We start from the raw sequence: 22,792 nt of genomic DNA, 5'->3' as shown, positions 1-22,792 counted from the left end.
TGTGTGTCTTACTCTGCAGCCTCCTGCTGCTGTGTGTGTGCTCAGCTTGCAGTCCCCTCCTCTGCAGGTAGGGGGAGGCTTTGGGCAGTGGCAGTGAGGAAACGTCATGAAGCTGCAGTTTGTACCAGTGAGGCTGATCGTCGAGCAGAGCAGACTCCATCTCTATCAGGATCTGACTCAGGAGAATGGATGCAAAACATACAGAGAACACTAAGAATATACAGAGTATGTAGAAAGGAGAACAAATAAAGAACTGGGAGCAAACACATGGACCTGTTTTAACATTTTCAGTGCTAATTAACACTAGAATCACAAAGGGGGTCACTTTGACCCCTTGGAATTTTCAAATTCTGTTAAATTAAAATTCCATCATCTCAGACTTCATGACTTTTCCGAAAATGTGTTTAATCATCTGTGAATTTAGGGGTGTGTGGGACAAGAAAAAAAAGATAAGATAAGATAAGATAGAACTTTATTAATCCCTCGGGTGGGTTCCTCTGGGAAATTCGACTTCCAAAAAAAGCACAGCAACGACCGAAGTTACAGTTACAGAATTGTTATATATATATATATATATATATATATATATATATATATATATATATATATATATATATATACACACACACACACACACACACATATATAAATACAGAGACAAATATAAATAAAATATACGAAGGGGATAAATAGAATAAATAGGAATAAAAAATAAAAATACAAGTGAATTGCACATTTCAAGTATTGAGTCTATTGCACTGTTGACTATTTACAAAAGTATTGTACAGTGAGGTGAAGAGGCACTACAGCTTAGTTGTTCCCCCCTCCTTTGTCCTCCTGTTTCCCCTCCCTCTCCCCTCCAGAGAGGAGTTAAACAGCCTGATGGCGTGTGGGACAAAGGAGTTTTTAAGTCTGTTAGTTCTTGTCTTGGGGAGAAGCAACCTGTCACTGAACAGACTCTTCTGATTCTTTACGATCACGATCACTTATATTCAGAACTGCAGAGGACGTTATTCTGACCCCAATAAGTAATGTAAGACAACAAGTCACACTGGGTTGCCTAGCAACATGCATCATTTATTGGTATTTTGATATGTAGGCTGCAATAAGATGAACCAGTGCTAGGGATCTATAGTTCAATAAAAACTGAATAATTACTGCAGGACTGAACAGTAGGAATGGATAACGGTATCCGGTGCCATTATTATCTAACATAAACGGTAGTAACCAGACTGAAAAGCAGCGCACATTTCGGTCCTTTTTTCCTGAAATGTCATACACTTTGGATTCTAGCCAATCATTTTACCTTTCCCAGGATAGTAGGCGGGCCCAGGTACATACGTTCTTTCAGAGCAGAGCTACAGATTAAAAATGCCCAAGGCAAAGTGGTCAAAAGTCTGGCTGTACTTCACAGCAAAAAATACAAACTCAGCAGCCTGCAACAAGTGCTTTAAGGTGATACTGTGCAAAGGAGGTAACACCTCGAATCTGATGAAACACCTGGCGACGCATAGCGTTTTCTTAAAAGTTGAGAAATGCACCGTATTTGATAGCTTGCTGCAAGACCTCACACCGAGCACATCTACTGCGGGTGTGGTGCCTGTTATCGGTTGATGATGATGGCAGCAGCAGCCGTTCTTCTCTGGGTGAATAGCTTACTGTTGTTTGTGTGTAATTTACATTGAGTAGGCTAACCACGTTAGCCTATCGTCTGGCTGAGTGGTGCGACAGAAACAACCTTCTGCTTAACACTGAGAAGACCAAGGAGCTCATCGTGGACTACAGGAGGAATGCTGACCCACATCCACCCATCTACATTAAGGGGACGGCTGTGGAGCGTGTGAGCAGCTTCAAGTTCCTGGTAGTCCATATCTCCGAGGATCTCATCTGGACGACCAACTGCTCCAAGCTGGTCAAGAAGGCTCACCAGCGCCTCTTCTTCTTGAGGACTCTGAGGAAGAACCACCTGTCCTCAGACATCCTGGTGAACTTCTATTGCTGCACCATCGAGAGCATCCTGACCAACTGTATAACAGTCTGGTACGGGAACTGCTCTGCCTCGGACCGGAAGGCGTTGCAGAGGGTCGTGAAAACTGCCCAGCGCATCGCCGGAGCACCACTTCCTGCCATAAAGGACATCTACAGGAAGCGGTGTCTGAAAAGGGTTGGGAAAATCATCAAAAACCCCAGTCACCCATCACATGGACTCTTCACCCTCCTGCCCTCTGGGAGGCGCTACAGGAGCCTCCGGACTAAGACCACCAGGTACCGGAACAGCTTCTTCCCCACAGCTGTCAGACTCCTGAACTCTGCCTCCTGACATCTGACCCACGTTAACACATGGACTGGACATACACACACACACACCCGCAACCACCTACACACACACACACACACACACACACACACACACACTGGACAACTGTACCCTCAAAGACACAATAATAACATGGACTGAACCACCACTCACAACCACTAGCACTATATATAGCCTCTGTAGAAATTATCCACATATCTCACTTATCTTAACTGCACTACTGTATAATTCTGTGTAAATAATCATTCTGTACATACGATAATTTTTAATCCTACAACTGTTTATAACTTGCATAGTTCACATTTCTGTATAACTGTATAGCTCAGATTTCTGTATAGTTTTTCATACTTATATCCTGTTCATAGCCTGTACATACCTATAGTTATAGAATATTCATAACATACTTCATACCGTGTACATTATAACATACCATAATAGACCCATTTCTGTAATATACTCACATGTCCATATTATTGCTAATATATATTGTAATATATCTATATCACTAAAGCACTTCTGGATGGATGCAAACTGCATTTCGTTGCCCTGTACCTGTGCATGTGCAATGACAATAAAGTTTAATTCTATTCTATACCATATATATAATGTTCTTCCTCTACCCCCCCCCCCCCCCCAATTTTTGCACATGTCGAGGAGCGTGTCAGGTTACATTTCACTGTGTGTTATACTTGTATAACTATGCATGTGACAAATAAAGAACCTTGAACCTTGAACCTTATAGCTGCAGAAAAGGCTAACATTGTTATCTTTTTACTTAAAAACAGCTAAACATGAGAGGTTTTTGGACAAAGTGTGTGTTCTCCATTCTTTAAGCACCGGTTCGAGTACCGTTTAAGCACCGGCACCATTTCAAAAGTACCGGTTTGGCACCGGTATCGGATAAAACCTAAGGCAAGGCAGAGTAGGTCAGAACTGAACTGTTAAAGGTTCTTAGTTTAATGAGTTTTCCCCATATCCTCTCCATTGTTCTGTATTGTTCATGGGTTCTCACCTCTCCCAAGAACTGGCTCTCCTCCTCTCGGACTCGAGCCTGGTCCCAGACTGTCAGCTCAAGCATTCGCTCTCTGAACTCACGTCGATGGACCGGAGAGTACATGAAGGTTTGGTTCCACCGAGGTTCCAATGACTTCTTCACTGTCTTTGTCCTCCGCTTACTCTTATCACTGTTAAAGGAGGAAGGTACAACTAACAGCCAATCACAGAGAATAGTCCACTACTGGTTTTAAAGGATATCAGAAGTTCTACAGTTTTACTTTTCAAGGAACCTCTAAGCCATAAAATACTGGTCTTTGATTGCTTTTTCACCTTCTATCTGGCAGGAAATAGATCTTGACGTATGGGTTCCGGGGTCGGCCGTCATCCCGAGCAGGAAGTTCTTTGGCTCCAAGAACGGTGACAATCAGTTGGTGGCCGACTTTATCATACCATAGCTTCACCTGTAGAATACCCACAACATCATCATTAGGACACCATAGTAATACAGAAGAAGCCTGGAGAACAACAAAAAAGGACCAAAGAAAAGAAGCTCCAGTCATCAGCAGGAGATACCCTGCAGAAAAGTTTTGTTAGCAGAGCAGACCGAAAGCACCTACAAATTCAAACAGACAATATAACCAATTACCAGCTGAGCCCAGTGAAACACCAGGTGATTGCTACAGAAAACCCAGAAAACCCAGTAAGATGATAACCAAAAGGGGACATGAAGAAAATTGTATCAACCCATAACTGTAATGGAACCCCAAGGAACAGCAACAGAGTCAGGACCCCTGGAAGGAACCTTAGAGAGTTTTTACAAAGCAAAAAGTAGAGGTACAAAACAGAATCACAAAACTGCAGGGGAGCCTTAGCATGAATACATATTGAAAAATAGTTATGGAACACAGCTAAAGGAGGCAAAATTCTTTGGAAGAGCAAAGGACCCTACAGACAAGAACAGTGCTAACAGAACTATACTGTAAAGTTCTCATATTTATACTACACTTTTCTACTCTTACCGACCGCTCAAAGTACTTTAACTACAAGGCACATTTTAGAACTGTCTCTAGCCACATAAGCTGAATCATTTACAACAACAATGGATACCCTCAGAACCACTAAAACCAGAAACTTGGAGTACTTTGTTCTGCTTCTTCTGTGATACATTTATCTACAGCCTAAAAGACTACACTACAGAGTAAATAAAGATGAACATGCACACGCCGTCCTTTTCAATTTTTACCTGAATCCGGGGAACCAGAGGTTGCCTGTCCACAGTCTGAAAACACACATCACCATGGAAATGCTATTAACTGACTGCTGAGTGGCTGTGTTCTGATGCAGTGCATGCTGGGTAAACTTACCGAGACCTGTCCAGACAGAACACTGGGGCTCATTGGAGATGTGACAGAGATGGATGGGCCAACTTTCTGAGAGTCAAAGGAACTGGAACCTGAACATTAAATAGACCAATTCTGAGTCAGCAGGAACTTTGTCCACTATCAGATCTATGGAAGTTCTTAATGAACAGGACAGATGTAGTTTTTGTTTTTTTATAGACTCACTGGAGTTCAGCTGGACATGGGCACTCTCTACTGATCTGGAAACATCTCTGAAGAACATAGAATCAGCAACAATCTGTTACTATGATGTCCTAAGAGAAGAGAACAACCTCAGAAATATTTTCTGCCTCTCAGCTTGATCAGAGACCCACCCTATTGGTCGACACACCACCAGCTCCACCTGTGGTTCTTGTTTGGAGTCCAGGATGATGTTGTAGACCTCATTAAATGTGGCTCCTTGAAGAACCCGACCGTTCCACTCCAGAACCTGATCTCCTAAAGAAGAGAAGATAACATTGTAGAGTCCATCTAATTCAGTTTTAGCAACCTCTAACTCACAAAGTAACTAAGACCTATCAGGAAAAGCAGTGTGTTTACCTGGTCTCAGGTGACCCACAGTGTCAGCCAGACTACCTTTCTTCACCTTAGTGATAAAAGCACAGAGACGACCAGACTCTGTCATCTTTCCACCGACAACCTGCAAACACACAGCACCAAACTGTATTATCAAAAGAGGAGAATGAAGAGAAGAGAAGAATAGCGAAAGAAATAGTAAAAAGAAAAGGCAGTAGAACAAAGCAGAAGAAGGCCACCTTGAGTCCCAGGAGTGCTCCTGTATCTGCAGGAACAATTCCGTCCTTCATCCTCTTGTTCAGTAGAATTCGACCAATCAGACGCTCTCCATCCTTGGAGGGTTGCCATGTGACTGGCTGCTGATGATTCACAATGGGAAACACATGGTTACTTAACAATAACAGCAACCAACAACAGTTCCGCATTCAGAACAGGGTTTGTTTGATGGATTACTGACAAGGCAGGGCGTCAACTCACCATAGACATGGGAGCAGGCTCGCCATGCCAGGAACCATGATCCCACCACTGACTACTGTCCATGTCTCCTAGCAACCAGAAGAGGTTAAAGGTGTTTTTAAAACACATACACACATGTCTTTGGCTTGTAGGAGGAAGTGGGAGTATCCAGAGAGAAGCCACAAATGCACAATGTGAACCTGCAAAATCTACACAGGAAGAACTTTTGTGGGGGTCAATCTTTTGAGGATGCCAACGATCACATTGTTGAGTGAGAAGACAGATATTTGAAAGGAGTAAAAGAGGCCATCTATGTTCACTGTGAATGACCATCTTTGAACAGAGAGGATGGCTTATTACACCGTCTGCTATCTACAATGCATTCTGAGATCCTTCCCAGTCACACTGAGCCACGCCTTTCTTTACACCTTGTCTCATGTGATGAGGCACATGGTAAATGCCTCATTAACGACCCTTCTAAGGGACAACCCCGCTCTAGGGTTTAAGACCAATAACCGACGATAGATGGTATATTTGCCCAGGGGCAGACTTTTTGATGGGGAGAGCATATATTCGTGCATGGAGTGATTTGTACATTTAGAATTTATACATTTTGTTTAGAGGGAATATTTTACCTTCCTTACCTTTCTTTTCTACTTTTTGGACTATTCATTTATCTATTCATTTGAGATGCGCCAAATCTAACAAAAGACTTAAAGCTATGTTTGCTGGAAGAGACATTTTGATTTTTAACATACTTTTTGTTTAATTTTGTGTTTGTTGTTTGGTCGAGCGTGTACGACAGATAAACACTGGAATGTGTAAACAAAGTTATAGTGGCAAAACAAAGCCAGTTTCTCTTTGTTTTCCTTCCAACCATTGTGTGGATTTTAATTAAATAAAATGTTTGGTTTTTTTCTGAACATAGGCTACTGCCTTTCTTTCTTTCTGTTATGAGTTTGAGTAAATGAATTGCAGCATTTGGGCACACTCTGAGGAGGGTGCATTTGCTCGTAGCTGGAAGACGGTGCCGTTAAAACAGTTCTATTATTTTTTCCCTTGACTGCTTCTCTTAACTTTAACCAATAGTATTAGCAAAGTTACTCTTGGGCAAATAAATAAATAAATCGCTCTTGTATAAACGATTAGCGAAAGGCTCAGCCTATCGTTGATGGTCGATAAATTTTACCAGTTGCCCAACATCACCTTGGACTCTCCACCGTTTGGTTTTAGAAATGAAGAAGCCTCTCAAATGAAACGTCTTCAAAGAACTTTAGGTCCAGTTGAGGTTTTTTCCAAGCTCCTTAGACTCCTCATGACCTGCATGTAACCTACACAGACATCCTCTATGTACATTAACACCAACATGAAAATTGCTGAATAACGTTATCAATCAGCTGCTCAACAAGCTGAGGTTTTTGGCACCAATTATGGATCATCAACAGGAAGAATAGGAAGAACAGTTAACCTGCTGTAACCACACTTACTTACACGTCAATTCTCGGTTCTGGATGAGCAGAACAAAATGATGCGGCTGTAAACAGCCCATCCCTCAAAATAATCAAAATTTGATTTAAACTGTTAAAGCAGCAACTCTTCACATTAAGCAGAGCTGGTTTTAAGCAAACCAGGATGTCAATCATGTAGCAGCTCACCTGGTTCACCATCCATCACAATTCACAGATTTTGTCTGTGAAAAGAAAAATATGACCTTGAGTCATTATGGCCATTGGCCATTATGTGACCATAAGAAGTTTCACTAAAATCTGAACAATCCTCTAGGAGCACAATCGATTCTTGTGAATTATGGATGCACGGACTCTTCATTAGTCGTTAAAACAGAGGCACTAAAAATGACTGGTTAATAAACCTGAACAAATTCAACAATGGATAGATAAAAAATTAATTTAGTTTCAAACATCACCAGCATTGTTTTGAAAAGAATCCTTTGCAAAATGAACCCATGGACCTGAGCACAGAATGGATTTCCTCCTTTGTGCTGTATGAGGCTCCTTCTGCTTTTATTTCAATCTTCAGCAGTGAAATGCAGCTGCATCATCTTCACATTTGCTCTCTGAATGTTCCTCCTGGTCTTCATGTGAAGCTGTGCTGCATATGTGGACAAACATGCTATAGTCTGAATGCCTGAAGATACTTGACAAAACTAATCAGAACAGCCAAATCAGAACAGTAACACCAGATCACTGAAACGTCATATTTATCTCCAACAAAATGTCAAAACATGTTGATGTGTGTACTTGTAATCATAGTTCTCCAAGTTACATAGCTTTCAAATGCTTCACTCACAGGTCCGCCTGCACGCCATGAAGGACAAGGAGGAGGCTTCAGGTGAGCAAGAGGAAGATGAGAAAGAACCTGTAATCCATGTAGCAGCCTCTCCTCCTCCTCACTAGGTTTCTGTGTGCTGTTTGTCCCGAGCACTGCCTGCAGGTTGCAGAGCAGTTCATTCCTGTCAGTAATGAGATTATTGGAATCCAATTGTCAAGTGCATGTTTGTGCCTTCAGTACTTACAGTTAGTTTGGAGAAGACCCGAAGTTGATAGAGGGGATCAACTTTGGGGGACTACTGCTACATTAACCCCGCCCCCTTTCCCCCACCTTTCCACCAGATTAGAGTTGCTGAAACAGATGCCCAAAAATCCAGAAATTTTGCAGGTAATCACCAGAAGTCTAGCTCAGCAGCATAAACAGTCTGCTGGTTAAGGACCCCGCTGTATTGTGTGGTCACACACGAGCAGGTTAGTCTAGCGTGGCGTTCTCTCCTGCAGTCTGAGCTTCTATTCTTACATCTCTGCAGTGACTCTTGATAATCCAGACTCTCCTCTTTTAATCCTATTGAAGTAGAGCAAAGATGGTGATTTGGAGGTCCGACAGCACTAGAGCGGCAGTCTCATGCGCTCTAATCTGGATCAGATTGTCAAACGATGTCTCCAGGATCTTTCAGAGTTCTCCAGGAATGGAACCATCAATTTTGGTGGCGAATGTGCTGGTTTTTGTTTTGGTCTAGGTGTTCTCAGAGTGACGGTAGCAGAGATTCTGTGCTACTTAGTCTCTTCAAGATTTAAGGGGAGGAGCCAAAAGTCATATGAGCGAATCAGAGCTCATGATCTCTGACCAGGTGATTTGTGGCCCAGTAACATAAATGCAACAGATTAACTCGTCAGCATGATGTCTGATTTCCTGAGAGGGGCCATCACTTTTCACTACAGCACAGGTCAGAGTCACAGGAGCTTTAATAACAGAGAGCAACCCCTTCTGGACCTCTTTAGAGCCAGAACACATGACAGACCCTAAAAAGTACAATTTAACCAATATAATAATATAATGACCAAATCACAGAGAACCCTTCAAAGGTACAGAAATTATATCATTGTTATTCCATCCTCAAAACTTTCTAGAGCAGGGGTCGGCAACCCTAGGCACGCGTGCCACAGTTGGCACGCGAAGGGTTAACTGATGGCACAACCATAGCTGGACTGGCCATCGGGCATACCGGGCATTTGCTCGATGGGCCAATGATTTTTTTTTTTGTAACGGTATAAACAATGAAAGGTGGTGGATTGGACAGATGCTGGCCGGTGTGTAAAAATAACTCAGTTGTTTGGTGGTGGCTATGGTGGAGCTTCCACAGATTCAGTAAAATTAACAAGTGGTGGAGGCCAGCAGGTGGATGAGGGAAGGGGAGGCAGGAGGAGCAGAGACCCGAGGCGGCTGCCGGTCCGAGTTTCAGGTGAACTGAACTTCAGGTAAGAAGTTATGACCTGCAGTCTATCTGGGTCAGATATAAACCAAGTTTAGGTGGAGTTTATTTTCGTTGTGCTGACTTTTTACAGTCAGTTACAATAACTAGCTAGCATGACGGAGTTTCTATACAGCTGGGTCGGTGCTATGATGTTACTGATAGTGAACTTTATTTTATTCATAAGATTAGTTAGTAGAGTTGCCAACCGTCCCGTAAAAAGACGGAATCGTCCCGCATTCAGAGAAATTATTACGTGTTTCGTGTTGAGCTGAGAAGGGACGCAGTTTGTCTAGGATGGAAAAAGACACAAAGGTGGAGTTATTCTGTCTTTACGCTGCACAGCTGCCTCTTCTTCTCTCATTCTCTCCCCCTCCCTCTCCTGTTGCTACTTTAATCATGAAACTGATCAATGATCAGCTGATCGGCTTTTCTCTCTTGTTTGTTTATTGCCCACTTTATGCCAGAAAGCGGAAACCAGCGGATGTCGCGCTAAACAACAGCAGCACGTTTAAGCTTGATCAGATGTTGTTAGAATTTATTTAATATCAATTTCTACTATCAGCTGAGGTTTGCTGGAGCCACAGCTGTAAAACCTGCTGGTCATGATATCGGTTTGTATATCTGGTGAGAGGGAAACATGAAGATGAAACTAGGAGATGTCCTTACTGAATCATCAGAGCTGAACAGTGATGGAGAAACAGGTTTACCTTTTAGGTGACATGAATGGGTTGAAGGGAAGTTATGAACTGTTTCTGAGAGACAAATAACACCAATATCATTTTCTAAGTAGCTGACAGCTGGTAACTGTGCAGGGGTGGATCTAGCAAAGTTTTGCCAGGGGGGCCAGGTAGGGCATTAACAGGGAGAGGGGGGCACAAAGAAATACTTTCTTATTCTCATTTAAAATGTCTGGCTGTTATTAAATAATTATCTGAAGCTTACAACCAAAGTTTTTATCTGACGTAAAATGTATAGAAATCATACATATACCAACAAGACTGTACATCACTGTCACAACAGCGTTTGTTTTCATTCAAAGGCTTTATGGCTTTAATACCTGGTGGGCCGGTCTTTAGTCAAAATGCCCGGGCTGGGTTTTTTTTTGTCCCAGTCCAGCCCTGTGCACGACACGCAGTGAATTAATCTGAGAAGGTGCATCAAAAAAATAAATGGCTGCGCCAGCGGTGCACATCGCAAATCAGCTTGCATAGACACATTAGTTGTGTCTCTTCTTAATGACGGTATCTTAGCTAACAACCCAAACTACCAGATTCAACTTGTAATTGGCTAAAAATAACTTAGCCTACTGGTGAGAGGGACATTGTTAGCTTTCCACATTCCAACACTTCAAAAGCTTCAGGAGCTTTCCGCTCAGCACAGCATCAGCACCACAGAGATACACGGATACATCCGTAGACTCGAGACAATGCATTTTTGGGACTTTCAGGTTTATGAATGGTTTATGACCAATGTTTTATTTTCTGAACAAACCAGAAATCTATAATGAGCAGCTAGATTTGTCTCGCATTAACTGGCTCAGTTAATGCCAGTTAATGCAACAAACAGCTGGAATCCATAGCTGTGTGTTCATGGAGCTGCATTTTCACCTGCTGGACATCACTACCTGACAAGTTTAACTGTCTTGAACATTGCAGAGGCCTTATTGACAGTATTTTGCTCTACATATCTGTGTGAGCAGATTTTCTCTCACATGAGTGTCCTCAGGTAGCCGTCTGAATGCTGGACACTCTGAGACCTGTGTCTCTGAGTGGGAGACCAGAGATCATATTAACATGTGTATCTCTGTATTAACAGACATGCCATATTGGCCCAGTTTATTTTTCTTATCAGTGTTGTGAGGAGACCATAAATAGCATTTGTATTTTCTGTTGTACAGTTCATTTGCTATTATGGATAAAAAGTGTCTTCACACATTCATTCCTTTCTTTCTACTTGGGATTAGGGATATCTGGTGACATCTGCATCCAACTGACAGGGAGTACTCTTTTTTCTCTAACATCCATCACACCTTTCCCCAAATATTTCTAGCCTTTTAGTTTGGGATTCAATGAAGGCCTATCTCCGAGGACAGATTATTTCATACACAGCTAATATGAAGAGGGTAAACTTAAAAGAAGGGCAAGAATTAGCCGATAAAACAAAAGACTTAGTCCATCACTATGCACACAATAAGGACTCTGAGATCTTCAAGAAACGTACTGAACTCCAAACAAAATTTGAACTTCTTTCAACTCATGCTGTGGAGAGGCAACTCTTAAAGAGAAGGAGTACATTTTTTTGTGCATGGAGAGAAATCAGGCAAACTCCTAGCTGACCAAATAATGGGTGTAAAGCCACGTCAGTGTATAACTGCCATTAACTCAGATGACGTGCTCGTTACTGATCATGCCAAAATCAATGACACATTCAGGGAATATTATATGAAGTTTTATTCCTCTGAATCTCCCACCAACCACTCACTAATCACAAATTTTCTTAAAAGCTTGGACTTTCCTGACCCACAGAGAGATCTTGGATGCGCCATTTTCCAAAGAAGAGATTAGCGCTGCAATTTTCTCTCTACAGTCAGGGAAGTCCCCTGGCCCAGACGGCTTTTTGGTAGAATTTTTCAAATCATTTGCCCCACAGCTTGTACCTCTACTCCACTCGGTTCTATCTGAAGCATTCACACAGGGCAAACTGTGCGTCATACAGGCCAATTTCGCTTTTGATGTGGACTTTAAGATCCGAGCTAAAGCGCTGGCCCACAGGTTGGAAAGGGTCCTGCCAGCAGTCATATCTGAAGATCAGTCTGGCTTTGTTAAAGGGTGCCACCCCTTTTTCAACATCCGACGCCTTCTTAATATCCTGCACACGCCGTCCAAGGACACTCCAGAATGTGTTCTTTCCCTTGATGCGGAAAAAGCATTTGACCGTGTAGAATGGAACTATCTATTTGCTGTGCTGGAAAGATTTGGGTTGGGTCCCAACTTCATCTCATGGATCAAGTACCTATACTTGTCCCCTGTTGCGTCTGTTTGCACTAATAGCCAGAAATAAAAACCATTCTAACTTAAACGAGGCACACGTCAGGGTTGCCCCCTTAGCCAGTTGTTATTTGATCTAGCTATTGAACCCTTAGCAATGTTTTTTCGAAGCAGTAAACTTGTCCAGAGTATACAAAGAGGTCAAACTGAACACAAAGTCTCTCTCTATGCTGACGATTTATTGCTTTTTATTTCAAATCCAAATACTTCCCTACCGTCTATATTGTCACTACTCACGTGTTTCAGTCAAGTCTCTGGTTATAAATTAAATCTGTCCAAGAGCAAACTTTGTCTACTAAATGAAGAAGCGTTTCCAATAGGTTTGTTGGGTTTCCCCATCAAAGAGCAGTTCACCTACCTGGGTATTACAATTACAAGAAAGTATAAACAACTTCTTAAAGCCAACATTTTTACACTATTGAAGAATGTCAAACAAAGCCTTCAACAGTGGTCACCCCTGAACACAACTCTGGTCGGATGAATTAATTCAATTAAAATTAATATCCTTCCTAAATTCTCATACTTATCTTTACCAGTCTTCATCCCCAAGTCTTTCTTTATAACTCTAGATTCTATAATCTCCTCTTATATTTGGAAGGGTAAACGATCTCGAGTAGCTAAGATGCATTTACAGAAACCTAAGATTGAAGGGGGTCTGGCACTCCCCAACTTCCGCTTTTACTATTGGGCTGCCAATATTCGGTCCCTGACCTACTGGTTACAGTCTGGGGAGGGTGTGGGCCCCACCAGCTGGCTGGCAATGGAATTAGACTCAACTCAGGGTATTTCTCTTGCCTCCTTTCTGGGTTCTTCTCTTTCTTTATCCATTGACAACTTTACATCTAATCCGATAATTCGGCACTCCCTCAGGGTGTGGGCACAGTTAAGGAGACATTTCAATCTTAATCATTTCTCACTTCAAAGCCCCATCCTTTCAAACCACCTATTCCTCCCCCCAACTTTGGACAACTTGTTCCAGGTCTGGTTTAGAGCAGGTATTATTTTCTTTAAAGATCTCTTTATATATAATAAACTAGCACCATTTGATCAGCTGGCAGGAAAATACAGTCCTCCCAAAACTCACTTTTTTAGATACTTACAACTCAGAAATTTTTTGCAATCCCACCTCTCCAATTTTCCAGAAGCTCCAGCTGCTAATTTACTGGACAAGCTCCTTAATTTGCAACTATCAGGCAAAGCTGTAATGTAGCTGTAGTGGTGGTATAGCTAACTTCTGTGTGCTTTTTTCCCTCTTTTAGTTTTTTTTTTTTCTTTTTTCACGTCGAGAGGAAAACAATGTTCCAACATGAGAAGTTCTGTTTAGTATTCATTGTAAACAGCTTGTGTTTTCCGTCTTCTTTTTTTCTTTGTAAACTATATCCACAAATACTCAATAAAAATATTTTGAATAAAAAAAATAACCACTTGATCACGGGTCAGAGAATACACTTTTCTCTCTCGTGACCAGTGGCTGTATCATATCCAGCGCGACAAACAACTCTCAAGCAATGTGCACACATGTAAGAAAAATGATTGACTGGCTGTTAGCATGTAGCCACTTACTGTCAGGCTCATCAGCGCTAGTGTACTCAGGTGTGGTAACAAGATCCTCCTCTGAGCTGCTAAAGCTGCCAATCACGTGCATCTTCCCTACATGCCGACTCCTCTGTGCTACATTCTCAGTGGCTGGCTTCCTCTTCAGGGTTGAGCTTGGGTCCAGTAGTTGTTGTGATAATGGGCTGTGACGGGAATATGTTGGGCTTATGTGAGTGGTTGCACGGTCCACAGAGTATGACCTCTGACCTCCAGATTTGACCAATCCCAGAGGCAGATTCTGACGAAGAGCTGAGAATGAAACGAGTAAAACCGATCACAGCCTGCTAATAAATGGTAAATGGCCTGCATTTGTATAGCGCTTTACTTAGTCCCTAAGGACCCCAAAGCGCTTTACACTACATTCAGTCATTCACCCATTCACACACACATTCACACACTGGTGATGGCAAGCTACATTGTAGCCACAGCTGCCCTGGGGCGCACTGACAGAGACAAAATAAGATGTGAGTAGATGGGCGGACATGCCCTTACCTGAATGCCTCATGGTCAGGTGGTCAGGCTCTGGGGTTGCCAGGGAAACATCACTGTGGCGGCGCTGGTGGCGGACCCTGCCTACCTGAGCTAACATCCTCATGGTTTCTTCACTTGGTTGTGTCTTCACTGGGTATCGGGCAAGGTTTGGGTCACTACGGTACCGTGCCTGAAACTCCACTTCCTGTTGTCGCCGCAGCTCAAGCTCATCCTGACGTTGGTCTAGAGGGTGATCCTGAGCCAGGAGGTGAGAAAGGTGAACATTATCATCATCATCAGTTTGGTAAGCCCTGAAGCCTGCTATGTTTATCACAGCTCAACTGTCATTCATAGCACGACTTAACCATCAATAAATGAAATTAATTAAATCATAGTTAAAACATTTAATTAATTGCTTTTGGCAAACAGAATGGTTCTTTTATAGCACGTTGTGTACTCGGGGAGTGCAGAAAAATGCTATATGACAACCAGTCCATGTAACAAAGACAATCGTATGAATGAATTTAATGAATGGGTGTCAGTGGCATGTTGTATAAAGTCCTCAAACAGAATGAAAAGCGCTATATGCCTCAACATGCCTCATTCTCCCATTCATAGAAGCACTTTTTTAATACTATGCAATGCTTTCTATCTAATATTCACACACATTCACACTCTGATGGATGCACTGGAGAGCAACTTTCCCAAAAGTTATTTGGAACGCAGTTCAACCTTTACACTAGCAGACCTGGTCAACCACCTGTGCAACAACTACTCCATTTTCTTTGTTGCATTTCATCTTTCATTTCTAAAGAAAATAAATTATTAAACAGCTTCCCGCATCAGATCAAATAATTTACAAGAAATGTGAGCAAATAAATGAATTTCACCTGTCAGACTCACCTGTGAGTACCAGCGACCTCGCCCATCTCTTATTGGTTGCCTGTGTGCCTGTAGCTCTTCCTCTCCGTAACCATGACAGCAGTGTGGCGATCGAGAACGGTTGTTCACAGCAAGGTCCGATGGTGAGCTAGGCATCCTGCTCCTCCTGCCATTATAGTACAATCCCGAGGGGCTCTGCCTCCTGTCAGTCACAGAGTGTGATCCAGTGAGAGTGGAGGAGGAGCAGATTGTCAGCCAGCTGATACATATATACCCACACTCTACACAGAACCAAAGCTTCAAGAACTGAGGAGTCTATTGTTAATAGTATTACTACTAGTAGCAGTATATGAAGTTCTTCGTGTTCAGACTTCCTTTTTATGACCTGTTTCAAGGCTTTTTCACCTGTACTGTCAACTTTTTAAAAAGGTCTTCACTGTAATAATAAACTCATTGTTTAAGGAAAACTACATTTTGACTCCTGTTCTATGTTTACGGCCATAAAATCTCAACTCTGTCTGAGTTAAATTCTGTTACCAAAACCAGAACCAGCAGCAGACATCGATGCAGCATAGAAACATTTAAACTTTTCTCCAGCAGCTCCAGACAACATGCAGTGTTCACAAGCATCAAAATATCAAAGCACTGGTTAAACCTACTAACGGTGAAAGTGAATCCGATTTCTGATCAACAAAGTTTGAGTCTGTATCAACAGACATAAACAGACAACAACAGCATAAAGAAGCTGAGATGTGTACTTACATGCAGTCAGTCTGAGTGCAACCACATACACATTTAATTAAAGTTTTTACAGCTCTCCTAGGAGGTTTGAAGCTTCATATTGACCAACACCTTGACACGCTCAGCAAGTTTATGACTGACATGGATCACACCGGAAGGCCCTCCCCCTCTCCAATCCCAGCAATACAGGAAATGACATCACTGCTGTTAGCCTGCATGCTGTATTTAGCACCAGCAGTAATCCTCTGCAAGGTACCAGATTATTAATCTGTTAATTTGATTACAGGATGTGTGTGTGTGTGTGTGTGTGTGTGTGTGTGTGTGTGTGTGTGTGTGTGTGTGTGTGTGTGTGAGAGAGAGAGAGATGGAGGTCACTCTCTAATTAAAAACAATCTCACTAATTAAAAGTTTAAATTTAAATGAGAAGCATGCAGGCACAGCTGACAGTTAAATGGCCTCAGGAACAAAAAAATGATAAATAATATAAACAATGAATAATACCCACCATTCTGCTGCACCATTACTCAAGGGCCCCGTGGCACCCAGTGGCCCATGTGTAGGTGGGTGGGGAGCCCTGTGTAAGCTGTAATTGATGGATAGCATTTCAGGGGAAAAGTCCCCTGACCGAGTGAGAAACTCCTGCTGCTTCCTGCACACATTGCACACCCACATCACCTGAAACACACACACCGAGTTTGTTTACTATAAACGCATGTAAGAGGCTGCTGTTGCCTGATTGGCTGGTTTTCCTCCTGATGTGATAGTTGGCATGCTTTACAGATCATGTGGTGTCTCCTGAGTTCCAAACAACCAAAGATGCACAACTTCACATATTTTCCAGAGATGATGCAATTATGTCATTAGTGGATGTTGATAAATGAGTTGCTTTTATTGAAAATGAACTTCTAGTCTTTCAGTTTAATACATTCTGTTAAATTTCCTGTAAGTTTATCTTTTTACACAACTTACATATTGAGAAAAACGGATAGGTTTTCTCTGTACTTAGATTTTCCTGCCATGGTGAATCCTGGGCCCTATTTCAGGAAGCCGGTTTAGTGGAAAAACTGAGTAAGTATACCCTGAGTTAACGAAAACTGGTTTTTCGGTTTCACAAAGCGAGTTCAGCTGAAGCCTGAGTGAGTCACTATGACGACATACGCTGTGAAGCTAACCTGCCCCCTAGCAGGTTTACTACAACTAACCCTGACTGTCTCCGCCCCTTTGTCGGAAACCTGACAGTAGGAAGTGTCGGACATGGCGTGCTCCTTCCTTGAAGAGCCAGTAGATCGTGAAGCCCAAATTCTCCGCAGAGCTCTCCGCCGGGAGAGAGTGATCAGAGCGCGTTTGGACATCTTATCATTTCCTGATGATTTTCTGTGCGAATGTTACAGTTTTTCAGCACAATCTATAATTTATTTTAATAACATCCTCAGGCCATATATTACGCATGTGACACATCGCGGACATGCTCTCAGTTCTGTACATATTATTTGTATTGCACTTCGGTTTTTTGCAAACGGGAGCTTTCTGTATAATATTGGTGACGCTGAGCACGTTTCCAAGGCTACCGTCTGTCGGGCAGTCAGGAATGTTACAGTTGCACTGAAACGTCTCCTGCACCCGTTTGTGGTGTTCCCCGGTCATAGACCCACAAGATTTATCAAAGAGGGATTCCACAAAATTGCAGGTATCAGGGTGACCAAAACGTAATGTATGATGTGGTGATACTTGGACTACTACTTAAATTCTACATTTATTTTCAGGGTTCCCAGGCGTGTATAGATGGCACTCACATTCCAATCATTGCTCCTTCAGTAAATGAAGGAGACTATGTGAACAGGAAGTCTTTCCACAGCATCAATGTACAGGTACATAGTTCCCTGTAGCATTTCAAACTAACAAATTATTTCATTATAGTAATGGATGCTAATTTGTGTTCTCTGCACTGTGAAGATCATATGTGATGCTGCCAACATTATCACAAATGTGGAAGCCAAGTGGCCAGGCTCTGTCCATGACTCACAAATATTCCGTGAATGTACACTGAGCACAAAATTTGGACATGGTGAGTTGAGAATACTTTAAAATATATAAAGACCAATTGCTTCAGGGACATTTGAACTGAAGTGTATCCTTCTGTCTTAGGAGAGTTCACTGGCTACTTGCTTGGTGATAGGGGGTATCCATGTTTACCCTATTTGCTCACCCCTTACCCTGACCCTGAACCGGGCCCACAGCAGCGATATAATCTGGCCCATTGCAGGACAAGAGCCAGAATTGAAATGACTATCGGAATGCTTAAGGCCCGGTTCCAGTGCCTGCAAAGACTCAGGGTCACCCCAGAAAGGGCATGTGACATTATTGTGGCATGTGTGATTCTTCACAACATTGCCACAATTAGAGGAGAACACTGTCCTTCTGAACCAAACATCAGCAGTGATCCAAACCATGAACATCCTGACCCTCCCACGGACATACAAGATGGAAGCGCAGTCAGAGACACCATATGTCACAATCATTTCTTTTGACCCATCACCTCAACATGTTGAAAGAAGAATAAACAGATTTTTTGTTCAACTGGCTTTATTGGTCGCCTGTATTTCCTGTACACAAAGTATTAAAAGATGTACACCTCATAAAGTGTCTCTGTTGCTTCCTCCTCCGTAACAGCTGTCAATGTTTCTTCATTATTTTCCTGTAGTAAAGAAATAAACAACATTGCTGTTCTACTGTAAACTCATCTAATCTGTGGAGTATTACTCACAACTGCATGTTGGTCTGGCTCAACAGGAGGCTGCACCAGATGCAGTACACCATCACCATCAACTGATAGAATATGAGGTTTATACAGGTCACTTAAACTTACAAGGGACCAAATGGCAATTAACAAACATACCAAGCACCTTACACTTCATTGTCATTATGCTCTCAAAGACAACCAAGACTGAGGGAAGGCAAAATCAATCGGAAAATTACTTCACTACAAAATAATCCATTATGGTGAAGAGTTTATCAGATGAATGAGTGGCACTGCAAAGGTGACTGTGAAGAAAGGATGTATACACATCATGTATTATTTTGGATTTACCCCTTATGTAGGCACTTGTGTCTTGCGGGGTTATTGACTCAGAGGATGTCCCCGCAGAGATGCCTTCGGCCACAGGGGGCCCACTGTTTTGGCTGAGGGCAAACTGCTCAGCCTCTGTGAGTGGTGATGGTGGAGGACCCCCACCTGTTTTTCGGGCCTCCGCTTTTTTTCTGTTGGCTATAACGGGCCACATTTGAGCATACAGAGTAAGCAAATATGTACTTGTAATGTGCTCAGATAATTTCAATAAGTGCTTACAGAGGGGAAATTAATGTAGCCTCTAACTGCAATTGATTTACATGGGACAAACAGACCAAGCACTATGGCTCATAATACAATTACACCTTACCTGTTTGGACTATATTTTTATATTTCATTTTTACTTGCTGCCAGGCACATTTGGGGCCTGTTGGGTTGCACCTGCGCTCACATCACATCACAAAATAAAATGTATAAAATAACAAATAAAATAACATATGATAAAATAACGTGTTAAATGGGTGGAAATCCCTAGATCAATGTTTAAATTAACACTCACGCATTGACTCAGTCGGCTATGTTTTGCCATGCATGCTCCCTTTCTTTTGCAGCTGTGGCTGCGTTACTTTTTTCCGCGGAATTTGTATGTTATCGGCATATGCTGCCATCAGAATTTCGGCCTCAAGCGCTGTGACATACATTGACCGCGCCTTCTTTCCCTCCGTCTCCATGGTGACTCGCTTAATCTGTGCTCCGCTTATCAGGGCTTTATGTATCCTCGTCCGCACGCTTCACTTGGGGTTAAAGCAACTCCGCGTTGACTGAACTAATTGTTATCAGCCTTTCTGAAACCGAATATTCCGAGTTGGACAGTTCGGGGTTACTCAACCCTGCGTATCGTTTTTCACTCTGAGTTTTCTAAACCGGCTTCCTGAAACAGGGCCCTGGTATCAGAATTCACCATAGCAATGTGTGGCAACGGGTAAATGAAGAGTAGAGCTTCCATTTAATCCAGAGGAGCTGGAATATGAAGATGCATCAGTGCTGACATGATATTTACCGTAGAAACAGGAGGGGAGAAAAAAGTAATTTTAATCAAATACTGAATAAGATATAGCTACAATGTCTGCTCTTATGTTTCTGTCTGCTCCGGCTTCATGAATGAGAAAATGAGTCATATGGTCAGTCAGCTGGTTCATGTGCGGCAGGAGGGGAGAAGTCAGAGGGACCAGCCGCCAGAGAGCCAGTCAGGTTCACAGAGCTAAGTTTTTCCTGTTGTCAGCAAACAATTTAACAACACTTTATTGTTCTATAAGCAAGCAATTTATTTATAAGGCACTTTCAGACAACTCCCAGCTGAAAACAAAGTGCCGTACACTTGACATGCCTAAGAAACAATACATTGAATAACTTAAGAAATATAAAATACTAATTAGAATTAAATTAAAATTATAAATCAGCACATTAGATTAAAGGCAGCCAGCAAATGGAGTGAAGCCAGAATGGGAGTTATGTGCTCTCTTTTGCAAATTCTGGGTTAAAAGTCGTGCAGCAGCATTTTGAACCAGCTGCAGACGAAAGAGAAGAAACAGACTTACTACAAAATACAGTGCATTACAGTAATCCAAATGAGATGAAATAAAAGCATGGCTTACTGTTTCAAAATGTGGCCTGGATAAAATAGGTCTTACCTTTGCCAAGCACCTTAAATGATAAAAACTGGACTTGACAGGAGCCCTAATTTGAGTGTCCAATTTAAAGTCACTGTCCATCTTAAAACCCAAATTAGTAACAACAAGTTTAAAATGCCGGGGGTCCCAAATCAATAGCGGAGGGATCACTAGGTCCGCAAGGACCAAACACAATCTCCTCGATTTTTCTTGAATTACATTTTTAAAAGTTTAGGGACATCCAAGTTTTAATATCTTCTAGACATGCCAGAAGTAGTTTAATAGAGAAGGCATCTTTCTGCTTCAGAGGCAGATAAATCTGGCAGTTATCAGCATAACAGTGGAAGGAAATTCCATGCTTTTTAAGGATGGTTCCCAAGGGCTGTAAATATGATGAAAAAAGCAGAGGCTCTAGAATTGAGCCCTGCGGGACCCCAAACTGAAGAGCCGCAGAAAAGGACTCATACCCTAAAAAGTTAACACTAAGTTTGATCAGAAAGATAAGACCTAAACCCATTCAAAGTAGTACCACGAATGCCTGCAAGACGGTGTAAACGAGACAGTAAAATGTTGTGGTCTACAGAGTCAAAAGCAGCTGTTAGGTCAAGGAGGACAAGAACAACATGATTACCAGAATCACAGGTAGGGAAGATATCATTAAAAACCTTTAAGAGTGCTGACTCAGGATACTATTCTCATTTTTTCTTAAATCAATCAATTGGGAATGTACAATTTTCTCTAAGATTTTAGACAGTAAAGTCAGCTTGGAGATAGGCCTGTGGTTAGTCAATACAGTGTGGTCCAGGGCGGGTTTCTTAAGAAGGGGTTGTACTACTTCCTGCTTAAAATAAGCAGGGACTACACCAGACATTAAACGGCTGTTTATAATAGTAAGAACAGTCTGTGCGAGGCAAAATCTTTTTAAAAAATTGTCAAGGGACAGGATCATTTGGAGACAAACAGGGCCTCAGATGACCAACCACATCCTCTAAAAAAGAAAGAGTTACAGGCTCAAACTGGTCAAAAACAGCAGAGCAAGGGATCGAGACGGAGGGGTCAGATTCAGGGGCAGAGATGAGAGCCCACGTAGCTGCTATCTTCTCATTAATAAAAAAACCCAACACAAAATCCTTAGATAGTTTATGAGAGGCTTCCAAACAGCCACTTTGTGGAGCATTTAAAACTAAGTTGATGGAGTTAAATAACACACGTGGATTATAACTGTTGGAGGAAATTGTCTTGTATTAAAAGTATTCCCTTTTAGCCTCCTTGACTGTATCCTGATAGAGACACCACCAGTCCTTTAAGATTTGAAGAGACACCTGCAGTTTGTCCCTCTTCCATCTGCGTTCAGCTCTACAACACTGCCTCCTCACAGCCCGAGTGGTGTCATTAAACCACGGCTCGGTTTTAGCCTTGAGCTGCCTGGTTTTTAATGGTGCCACAGAGTCGAGAATAGCTTGGTAGGAAGATTCAAAGCATTAAAATCTGATCCTAAAACAAAAAACCTGCACTGCACCTGCTGACCTCGTATCAAATTTGTATTGAATTCTGTTTTTAGATTATTTAAAAATATTTAATCACCAGCTAGAACATGTCTAGAGTAGGTGGCACTCATAGGGATCATTTTCTGTGGAAGAAGAGTCCCGTGACCTGCAAAATGCCCCTTTTAGATTGATCAGATGCTGCAGCACCATCCCTTTCATGTGAATGCACAGGTTAAATGCTGAGTTGATAATCAGCTTCGTGTGAACATTTATCCTGATCTCCAGTGTTAGGGTGAGTACAGGGCATTTTGTAGTACAGGGCACAGTTGTGATAGTTGATGGTAGCAATCTTGATTTATACATAAGTGGGCAGATGACTCAAA

The 22,792-nt window shown here is 42.1% G+C and overlaps 1 protein-coding gene and 2 long non-coding RNA genes across 8 annotated transcripts in view; 2 read left to right on the top strand and 1 right to left on the bottom strand.

Moving 5' to 3' along the window:
• LOC146683521 (uncharacterized) overlaps positions 1-22,792 on the top strand; it is an 83,998-nt gene that overhangs the window by 16,598 nt on the left and 44,608 nt on the right. The window lies entirely within an intron of this gene.
• Positions 1-22,792, bottom strand: part of LOC146683524 (regulating synaptic membrane exocytosis protein 2-like) — a 58,741-nt gene that overhangs the window by 29,148 nt on the left and 6,801 nt on the right. For 4 of the 6 annotated variants that reach the window (XM_085445392.1, XM_085445389.1, XM_085445391.1 and 1 more), the window contains 14 exons: positions 16,691-16,860; positions 15,466-15,646; positions 14,584-14,818; positions 14,059-14,340; positions 5,707-5,774; positions 5,469-5,588; positions 5,254-5,353; positions 5,028-5,151; positions 4,879-4,925; positions 4,678-4,766; positions 4,557-4,592; positions 3,644-3,774; positions 3,330-3,501; positions 13-172 (listed from right to left, as the gene is read on the bottom strand). In XM_085445392.1, coding sequence (XP_085301518.1) covers positions 13-172; positions 3,330-3,501; positions 3,644-3,774; positions 4,557-4,592; positions 4,678-4,766; positions 4,879-4,925; positions 5,028-5,151; positions 5,254-5,353; positions 5,469-5,588; positions 5,707-5,774; positions 14,059-14,340; positions 14,584-14,818; positions 15,466-15,646; positions 16,691-16,860 — 1,915 coding nt within the window. The remainder of the gene's footprint in view (positions 1-12; positions 173-3,329; positions 3,502-3,643; positions 3,775-4,556; positions 4,593-4,677; positions 4,767-4,878; positions 4,926-5,027; positions 5,152-5,253; positions 5,354-5,468; positions 5,589-5,706; positions 5,775-14,058; positions 14,341-14,583; positions 14,819-15,465; positions 15,647-16,690; positions 16,861-22,792) is intronic. The other 2 variants (XM_085445388.1, XM_085445390.1) reach the window with 2 other exon arrangements.
• LOC146683525 (uncharacterized) lies at positions 17,961-18,767 on the top strand. The gene is made up of 2 exons (XR_014917387.1): positions 17,961-18,053; positions 18,139-18,767. It is a non-coding gene; the product is annotated as an uncharacterized LOC146683525 (long non-coding RNA).

This window comes from Copadichromis virginalis, linkage group LG22 (assembly GCF_057382275.1).
Source record: "Copadichromis virginalis isolate Kocher_CV1m ecotype Utaka linkage group LG22, C_Virginalis_male_GT1.1, whole genome shotgun sequence".
Classification (NCBI taxonomy): domain Eukaryota; kingdom Metazoa; phylum Chordata; class Actinopteri; order Cichliformes; family Cichlidae; genus Copadichromis; species Copadichromis virginalis.
This window is presented reverse-complemented; position numbering and strand designations above follow the sequence as displayed.